At 51.7% G+C, this 9,993-nt stretch overlaps 1 protein-coding gene across 3 annotated transcripts; it reads right to left on the bottom strand.

Annotated features, from left to right (window-relative positions):
• Window positions 1-1,631: 1,631 nt before the first annotated feature.
• On the bottom strand, window positions 1,632-4,051 carry LOC135368205 (uncharacterized). Of its 3 annotated transcripts, none has more exons than XR_010414719.1 (2): window positions 3,746-4,051; window positions 1,632-3,186 (listed from the first exon to the last, which is right to left on the bottom strand). XR_010414719.1 is itself a non-coding variant. In XM_064601347.1 (2 exons), the coding sequence occupies exons 1-2, from the start codon at window positions 3,827-3,829 to the stop codon at window positions 1,810-1,812; spliced, it is 657 nt and encodes a 218-aa protein (XP_064457417.1). In that variant the 5' UTR covers window positions 3,830-4,051; the 3' UTR covers window positions 1,632-1,809. The 3 variants fall into 3 exon arrangements, 2 of the variants coding, with proteins under 2 accessions (XP_064457417.1, XP_064457426.1); XM_064601347.1 differs by having other exon boundaries at window positions 1,632-2,382; XM_064601356.1 differs by lacking the exon at window positions 3,746-4,051 and having other exon boundaries at window positions 2,159-2,382; window positions 2,519-3,310.
• Between the last annotated feature and the right edge of the window lie 5,942 nt (window positions 4,052-9,993).

The following is a 9,993-nucleotide window of genomic DNA, read 5'->3' as shown; positions in this document are numbered from 1 at the left end:
CACGTGATATCACTTCTAGCGCATGCGCAGCGCAACTCTTTTTCCTCTCCCGAAGGCCAAGTGTCAGTTGGAACTTGACGCGTCTTTGCGAGGTCGTTTTGTCTCTTCGGTTGCCGTGGCAGATATCGGGCATCTCCTGTGCACTATTTACGTGGTTTTAGTGCGTTTTCTAAGACAACGTGATGACAATGTGTCATGTGAAACATATTGGCGATATCTCGGAGAAGTTTCGACGCTAGGAAGACACAGCGTCCGCAGAAGAACCGGACGATGAAACGCCAAACGGACTGCACAGAATGCTTCTTCCGATTTTAAGAGGTATAAGTGCTTACCGTGGTGCTTCGATTACTACTGATTATGTGTTTTATTTTAGGAGGTAGAGGAACCTGACAAACATGGTTAAGACGAGTATAAAGATTAGGATCGTTTGGTGAAGAGGAAAATGGTACATGCCACGACCTACATGGACGGAGGTGTCATCTTCTCTGAGAAAATACAGGTGTGAGGTGGTCAACAAAACGCCATGTTCCCTGTTGTCTGTGAGTGCATCGCAAATTCAACACAGGCACATGCCTCGTCTGAACGCAGTGAGTGATTACCCGTGTGCGACTTAGTACGTGAGAGATGTATCGATTATTTCTTTATCCTTAGTGTATGCTCATAGCAGAATAAACAGTATTTACGTCAACAGTATGTGCTTCTCTACGCATTACTTTCGGTCATGCATTTAGTGGTCCCATCGGCTAAGTGGTCGGATCCGAGACCACTTAGCAGAGGGGACCACTGGATAATTTCCATTGGTTCCATTACAAGTGGTACCACCGTGAAACTGGTTCCACTTTTAACTGGTCCCAGCCATTGAATGGTTCCACATTCCAAGTGGTTCCTGTCCGATAATCCACTTCGAAGTGGTCCCACTCCAGATTTTTGCCTGGGTTGCAATCAGCATTGTAGCGCGTAGTTCTGAACTGGGACGATGCAGGGACACACCAGGACTGATTCGCATTTGTTACGGCATTTAGCTCTTTTCGAATGGTATTGTGCCTGTTTACAGTCGGAATATGTGTTGATATAGTATATAACATCAATTGTTCTCACAGACCGACGTCAGTCTTGCTGCCGTCTGCACGAGGAGTTATAATTTAAAGGACACGAAAGCACCCTTTCAGGATGTTCGGTTGTCGGTCCCTGGTGTGTCTGTCCGTCACGTTTTGTTGAGGACTAAGCTCAGTATGGGCCGACTGTTATGAGCGCGTTGCCCTTCCGATCGTTCCCATTTTAAAACTGTGGAAACCCGGTGTTTCCACAACCTCGGGGCGTCAGTCCGTCCGTTCCGTCGCCAAGGAAGACACAGCAAACGAAAAGGTTCAAACAACAAGCAAGGATTTATTCCATACCTTTACACAGCAGCACGACCCGCAACCGCCGTAACAGCCGGCAACCACCCGAAGACCTTTCCGCACGGGAAAACGCTTGCTTAAATACGAACGACCACGCCCCCCTACAACAGTTCCGCAGCCACAACAGTAGATAATGCCAGCAAATGATGATAACAACCAACAACGATAACAAAGTTCAGCCCGGCGAAACGTGGAAACAGATAAAGTCCTACAATTCCCCCTCTCCACAAGACTGGGCGACCCGCTCACTAACAGAAGATGAAGAGACGAAAAGTTCATGTGAAGAAGGACCAGAGGTCGACCTGACGTCTACAAATGGCAGTAGCCACCGGAAAGTCCGTGGGGCCTCGCCCCCGGAGGTCCCAACGCCGCACCAAGCGGCGACCAGGGTCAGGTAGTCGAGCGGTCCTCACACGTCGTCCGGCATATCGATGACGCAGTCCTCGGGAAGACGGGGTGGAGGGGCGGCCGGAACGTTCAGGAGGTCTGGGCGTTGGCGCTGGAGGAGTGCGACAGCCGCCGCGATGTCGTTCGCCGCCGCACGCTCCCTGCGTGCTGCGCGTGCTGCATCGAGCCGGGACTGATGTAGGCGTCCTCGGCGATGAGCGGATCGGTGGATCTCCGGCACCGCACACATAGGGCAGAGTGCCCGCCGTTCCTCTTCGGACAAGGGGGAGAGAGGGTCCGCCGGATGCCTCTCCTCCAACGAAAGGCCCCTGAAGGGCCGAGGCACTTCGTTGAGGTCATCGCCGCGCAAGGGTTGGTGCTGGGAGGCCCAGCGCGACCGGGAGGCCCATGCCACCGGGTACCCATCCGAAACCACGGTCCATGTAGCAATGTTCCTCGGAGGCAAGCGTCGTCGAGGCTGCGGTGGCCTGGCCGAAGGAGGCGTCACTGGAGGGGTGTTGGTGGGCCTCTGTGTCCTCTGGCGGGAGCACCCTCGGCTACTGCTCCGGCCGGTCTGGTTGTGACGTGGAGCCATCTTTAAAAAAATGATAAAAGAAGGGAACGGTCAGGAGGGAACTCCCAGCCGAGAGGGTCTGTCCAGCCCTCGCACAACACTAATTATCGTAAACAGTCGTGAAAACGGAAGACAGACAGATAATTAGCGAAAATACCAAACCAAATCGAGAGCACTAGAAACTAGCGGCCGATGAGGTGGCGTCACGTGCGCTGTCTACGGGGACGTAGGTTGTAGCGACGTCTTGCAGGTCCGGGAGGGGCTCCCTGGTCCGAGTCCTGCAGGGGAGGAGGCGGGAGGTCGGTCTCGTCTCCGTCCGGGTCCCGGAGGTGATAAGTTTTCAGGTCCGAGATGTGAACTGGCCCAGTCTCTTCGCCGGTGTTGCAGCGACGAAGCCTGTAAGTGAGGCCGGAGGGGCACGCACTTACCTCGAAGGGGCCATCCCACCTATCTGCGAGTGAAGCTGCAAAGCCTCGTGACGCATCACTTAGCGGGTGAGTCCGTCGAAGGACGAGGTCACCGACGCTGTAGGTGAGGTTCCGACGTCCACGGTTGTACTGGCGAGCCTGGTCCAACCTTGCGACGTCCAGGTTCTCCCGAGCCGTCCGGGCTGCATCGTCCAGTCGACTCCGGAGGTCCTCAGCAAACCTTGAATAAGGAGGCTGGGTACTGCCATCCCGGAGGCGTAGAGCATTCTCCACTGGGAAAGGTGCCTCTCGTCCCAAGTTCAGGAACGCCGGGGTGAAGCCTGTGGATCTGTTTACTGTTGTCCGTGTAGCGAACGCCAGTTCAGCCAGGCGAAGATCCCAATCACGGTGGTGCTGACTAGTAAAAGCAACCAACATCATTTTCAGGTTCCGATTAACACGTTCGGTAATGTTAGCCTGAGGGTGATATGGGGAAGTCTTCTTGTGCCGAATGCCTAAGACAGGGCAAGAATCTGAGAACACCTTACTTGTAAAGTAGGTAGCGTTATCTGTGATGAGCTGAGCAGGAAACCCGAACCGGCAAAAGGTGTCGAGTAGTCTTTCCCACACTCTCTGGGAAGTCAGCGTCCTGAGAGGAAACAGCTCAACCCATTTAGTGAAATGATCAGTAACCACAAACAAATACTGGTTACCTCTAGGACTACGTGGAAACGGTCCCATCACATCACAAGCAACTATCTGCCAGGGCCTATTACTCTGAATAGGCTGTAAGCGCCCAGGGGGTAAACCACCACGAGGTTTTGCTCTCTGGCATACGGGACAAGTACGAACATACTTTGTTACATCCTGCCTCATTCCTGGCCATGTCGCAACACGACATAACTTTTCATAAGTTTTCCTGCCCCTGCTGTGACCTGCCAAGGCCGAATCATGAAAGTAACGTCTGAAAGACTTACGCAACTTCCGTGGCACCACGACTCTGAATGGGGATGAGCCGTCATCGTCATCCGCCTGGGGTATGTATCTGAACAGGATGCCATCCTCGCCCAGCAGATAGGAGTCGTGCCGTCCGTCAGTCGTTCCGGTGCCTGCCGAGTCCTGCTCAGCTAACCATTGAGACACCCGCTGACAAAGGCCGTCCGCTCTCTGAGCGTCTAGGAGCTGCTCTCTGCTCACGACCGTGCCCCAAGACGAAGATACGTCTCGTGCCACTTGTGCTGCTGCCAGGAGCTGGGAAGGCGCCTCGGTGCCTTCCTCTCCCCCCTCCGGTACAGGCGCACGGGAAAGCGCGTCTGCTACCACGTTCGTCGAGCCCCGCCTGTACTCCACGTTGAAGAAGTAGCCTTGTAGCGTCAGGGCCCACCTGGCAAGACGTCCAGATGGGTTGTGGAGCCGCTGCAGCCAGGAAAGTGCCTGGTGGTCAGTCTGGACGGTGAAAGTGGTGCCGTCCAGGTACAGATCAAACTTCCTGAGAGCGAAGATGATCGCCAAGCATTCCTTTTCCGTGACAGAGTAATTCCGTTCTGCGGGATTCAGCGTGCGACTTGCAAAAGCCACTGGACAGAGAATAGAGTCATGCTCCTGCAAGAGAACTGCGCCAACCCCATAATCGCTAGCATATGTTTGCACTACAAACGGTTTGTTCAGGTCAGGCAAATATAGCCTGGCCGTATTAGCGATCGCGTGAGAAAGAGATCGAAATGATCGTTCGTGCTCCTCTCCCCACTGCCAGGGTGTATCGTTGCGCAACAACCGGTTAAGCGGCTGCGCTAACTCAGCGCAATTAGGAATGAATTGTCTGTAGAAACCAACCATACCCAAGAAACGCTGCAAGGCTTTTACGTTACCGGGAACCGGATACTCCATGATCGCCTTTAGCTTCTCATCGCTAGGACTGATGGTTCCTCCGTCCACCATGAAGCCGAGGAGGCTGATCCTAGGCGATGCCAGCTGCACCTTGCGGGGGTTTATGGTTAGCCCCGCCTGCTTCATCCTTGCAAGGACGATTGACAGGTGTTCCAAGTGTTCCTGAAAGTTTCTGGAAAACACTACGACATCATCCATGTACGCCATCGCGAAGTGATACTTCGCATCTCCCAATACGGTATCCATTAGCCGTTGGAAACTGGCGGGAGAGTTAGACAGACCGAAAGGCATCCGTACAAACTCAAACAAACCCCTATGACAGGTAAAGGCTGTTTTCGGGACATCCTCCGGGGCAACTTGGATTTGCAAAAACCCTCTACTACAATCAAGCGTTGAAAACACTGTAGCGTTGCCTAGGGAATACATAATAGACTCGATGGACGGAAAGGGGTAAGAGTCCCTTACAGTTACTGCGTTAAGTCGACGGTAATCGACGCATAACCTAGCCGTACCATCACGTTTGGGAGCGAGGACGACAGGAAACGCCCAAGGGCTCTGGGACCTTTGAACTGCACCGGTTTGGAGCATTTCATCAAGAGCAGCGTCTAACAAAGCACGCTTATGCACACTCAATGGTCTCGGATTACAACGCCAGGGCCTAGCGTTACCCGTGTCTATGCTATGCTGTAACACAGACGACTTACCGGGTTTTTCCGTGAAGACACCGTCAAACTGCCGCAGTACTTGTTTAAGCTGACGGCGCTCCTCCTCGGGACCATGGAATGACCCCAAGACAGTCGGGAGCGGGGACGGTTCGACGGACGTTGCTGCAGCTTGCTTAGCTGAACTGCTGTCCTGTGGCACGGCGAAAGGAAAAAATCCTGACGATCCGTGGTAGACGTATCCTCCATTGGGCAGGTCCAGCACAAATTTCTGCCGGATGATGAAGTCCCTGCCCAGGATAACGGGCACTGCCAGGCCAGGAAGGTGGACGAAGCGCTGCTTTCGTCGTCTCCCATCAAAGCGAAGCCAGGGCACAACTGCAGTTTGTGCTGGAATCACGTCATTGGAAGCAAGACGTAGAGTGACATCTGTGAATTGCAATTCCACATTCCGTGATGCGCAGTGCTCGTAAACACAATCGCCGATAAGGGAGACTGTAGCTCCCGTGTCGATAAGGGCGATGTAATCTCTCCCCAAAATTCGAACAGCGATGTTTGGTTCCTTGTCCTCGATGTTATCTCGGACAGAAAAAGCAAAAGGAGCTAAAGCGTCTCCTTTTATCTTGCTGCTTGCAAAGCCAGCTTCTGAATTATCAGGGTCACGGATTGTAACCGTTCGTTCGCTCTTTCGGCAGATAGCCCACGTCGCTGAGCGATTGTTTACCGGCGTCGGCTGCGACCGTTTCCCGTTGGCACATTACGGGGGTTTGGTCTTTGCTGCGGACAGTCCCGACGAAAGTGGTCCGGGCTGCCGCACGTCCAACAGCCGGCTAGCATTCTGCGTTGCTGCCGCGGAACATGCCGCTGCTCCTGCGGCCTCCTTGGGGTTTCGCCAGCTAAATAGCCGGGTTGCCCATGATTATGGGACAGGACGGGTCTGCCAAGGCTCGTTCCTGCGGGGATCGCCCTCTGTTCGTAACGGAAGGGATCGGGTGCTCGGCGTGATGGCTCCGCATAATAATTGCGGTTCGGCTCATCCAGTCCCACTGCAGGTGGGCGCTCAACCGAGGCTGCTCCCGCTGACCACGCACAGCGCGGTTCTAACGCCAGTTCAGGCGGCGGCGGGGGCCGATACTCGAGTTCCGCTAAGAGGTCTCCTTCAATTGAGCGAGCCTCTTGCGCCAGCACCTCAAGGCTATTAAAGCGATGGGCTCGAAGATAGGGCCGGTATCGAGGATGACACTGACGGATAGCCCGCGTCACACGCTGCTCTTCTGTAGCAGTAGGTTCAGCTCTGCTATACAGGTCTTGCAAGGCCCGAACGAATTCTGCTAAGGTCTCATCTGGATGCTGAGTACGCTTATGCAGCTCCTCCAGGATACGATATTCGTAGTCCGGTGGAAGAAATTCGCTCTTAAACCGCTTCTGGAAGTCCTGAACGGACGTAAACCTCGACTGTAGCCGAAGCCAGCGAGCGGCGTCTCCGATCAAAGCAACCTGCAGGATGCGTTGTATCAGGACTTCATCTGAGATTCCCATACCAGTCTGATAGGCTGTAAGGTCATCCAAGAAGTCTGCGACCGACTTTTTATCGGTGTAACCTGAGAAGGTAGGGACCGGTAAATTCAGTCGCAGGGGCGCTTGTGCCTGCGGCGGTGAAACCGACCCGGCATCAAGGCGTTGTGCCACCAACGAACATAACTCCGTCATGCTTGACAAGAGTTCTGTCGTTATAGCGGAGTCAAACTGCGGCACTGCAGGCACTGCAGATACCGTAATTGACGTACCTTGGGACGGAGGCACTGCATGTGCTCCTTTGCCCTCGGCTGGTCCTTTCGGCTCCGAAGGCGCCGAGTTGTCCGAAACCAGTCTCTCCTCTGAACGAGACCGCTGATGAACAGGGCCTTTGTTCCGGAGGTCGTATCTGCCTGGCGGCGAATGGTGCATCGGCTCCGGGGCTCGGGCACCGAGTGGGAGCTCTGAAGCACTCAAAAACACACTCAAACGAACAAAAACTCTAGCTCAGAAAAGTAAAAAAAAATGACACCCCGGAAAAAGAACACGAACAAACCGGCGGGTCCTGAATGAAAGAAAAGAAAAAGAAAACGTACCAAACGAAAAATGAACAACGCGTGCTGCGTCCTCCCCGCTGTCGAACGGACGAAGTGTGACCCCAAACGTTGGGCGCCAGTTGTGGAAACCCGGTGTTTCCACAACCTCGGGGCGTCAGTCCGTCCGTTCCGTCGCCAAGGAAGACACAGCAAACGAAAAGGTTCAAACAACAAGCAAGGATTTATTCCATACCTTTACACAGCAGCACGACCCGCAACCGCCGTAACAGCCGGCAACCACCCGAAGACCTTTCCGCACGGGAAAACGCTTGCTTAAATACGAACGACCACGCCCCCCTACAACAGTTCCGCAGCCACAACAGTAGATAATGCCAGCAAATGATGATAACAACCAACAACGATAACAAAGTTCAGCCCGGCGAAACGTGGAAACAGATAAAGTCCTACAAAAGTTATTTTCCTTTTTGCAGATGACATGGGAGCACTGCTACAAGAACTCAATAACCAAAGGCTCCCGGTTCCTAAAAGTGATTTTATATTTAGTGAGGCGGATATCGCTTTGACGTCGAGAGCAGTACGTAGGTTTATTACTTGCTAGCAGCTTTCAGGGGATAATTTTGTTTTGTGTGTATCGGTGTAGAGGCCGAACTTTCATGCAAATATGCACTTTTTCCCTCTGCATGCTTTTGCTTGTGTACAACATATATGGCCATATTTTAGTGCAGTCTCGAATGATTTTGGGTGACTTTTAAGTGCATGCAAATGCACATTTCCAACTAGCTGTATGTTTTGCCAGTGGGTTGTATCATATCAGAATGGACCTGCGCAATTATTTGGAAGGTGGTGGCGGCAAATGTGCAGTACTTGAATTCCTTCGTTACATTCGTGTGACCCAAAGTCAGTTTGCCACAGTTTTTCAACAAAAATGATTATTCCCAGAAAATACTGGAGGGAGTTTATAGGATGAATCTAGAAGGTCGGAACCCATGCTATAAGCCGATATGACAAGCTGCGCTGCCATTTTGTGTGCTTTGCATAACCATATCTTCAACCCTAACATAAAAATGAATTTGATAGGATACTTTAGAGAAACGAGGTGCTGCAGGAAGGAAGATAGCTGAGAAAAATGCCAGGATAGCGAAAAACATGCAACTGAAAAGCATCCTGGGAAAGAGAAAAGAGCCTACCGAGTCAAGTTCTGGTGCTCAAGAACGGGTTAGGTGCCTGGAGCTAGAAAACGAGCAACTCAAAGCTGAGCTACAAGCCTGCAGGCAGAAGCTGCTCGAAGAGGAGAACAAAAAAATGAAGTTTGAAAGCATGTCACAAGAGTTGACAAAAACATTGCTAGAAAAAATCGGTAATGTTGTTTTACTATTTACCATAGTTCTGGCACTCTATGGACTGTGTGCCATTAAACCCATAATCTCACTATTTTTAGGCTCTGTGCCAGCTTCTTTGATCATGACAGAGCTTTGTGAATTCCAGATGTGTTGTTTGCACGTGTCGACAAAGCCCTCACCCCGCCACGTAACTTAGAAGCCCTGCCTTGCCACAAGTCCCACCAACACCCCAAAGCCTCACCAGAAGCTCCCATGGACAATCTCACCTACCATCCTCCTCAGCCCACCCTTCAACCACTGGACAAGAGCACTGTGCCGGCGCCAACCTACCATGCTGCTCGACCTGTGGACGAGAGTGCTGCGCCAGTGCCAACCAACCATACTGCCCGGCCAGTTCTTCACCCTCTGGACATAATAAATGATGCGCTGGCTCCACCTGGCCACACCGCTCACCCCGCGATTCCCCGGGCAAGCAGAGCGGTACTAGCTCCAGTGTCATCCATTTATGGACAGCCATTTGAGGTAAATGTTCCTAATTGGGTATTGATAGTTGTACACACATCTCTGTCCTGACTGTTGGGCGAGTGGTCAGTCTTGTCCGATCTCTGTGCGTACCAGATATACAGGACGTCTTTCTTTATTGCGACATATTTTTCTCCAAAATTCTAAAAACTGCAAGCTATTTCTGCTTTCGCATATGACATGCACAGTGTGGCGGAAATTTTATGGTCAACATAGTCATCTTAGGAATCTGGAAGCATATTAACATCGCTTTCGGCACAGAAAAAAATATTCGTCAAAAGTAATGCCAAATGACGAAAAATGGGTGCGCATACATCAGGAGGGCGCGAGGTAAGTCGTCCATGCATGACCAGGTGGACGAAACAATTTAAAAACCAGGATGCTGTGACCAAAATTTATGACCCATGGAGACCTGGGCCCTATTGCCAAATTCTTCGGAAAATTATTGATATTGTTTCTGAAACATAAGTGCCATAACCTGTCTGTAGCTCTGTATCGTCTAAAAAACGCCCGGAAGAAGTAAGTCTCTCATTTGAGCAAAGTGCAGGTTCACCAAAGTTTGACCGAAATACTAAGATCAACGAAAAGCCTAGTCCAAGGCATTAAAAATGACAATGTTGTCGTTTGAGTCCCTTTGCACTACTTTTTGTTGATAAGCAGTCTCTATTTACATTGGCTGTTTCTGGTTTCTTTCCATACTCATTAAAGCTATTTTTCTTTTTTACTCTCCTGTAACTTGCAC

This window comes from Ornithodoros turicata, chromosome 1 (genome assembly GCF_037126465.1).
Source record: "Ornithodoros turicata isolate Travis chromosome 1, ASM3712646v1, whole genome shotgun sequence".
NCBI lineage: Eukaryota > Metazoa > Arthropoda > Arachnida > Ixodida > Argasidae > Ornithodoros > Ornithodoros turicata.
This window is presented reverse-complemented; position numbering and strand designations above follow the sequence as displayed.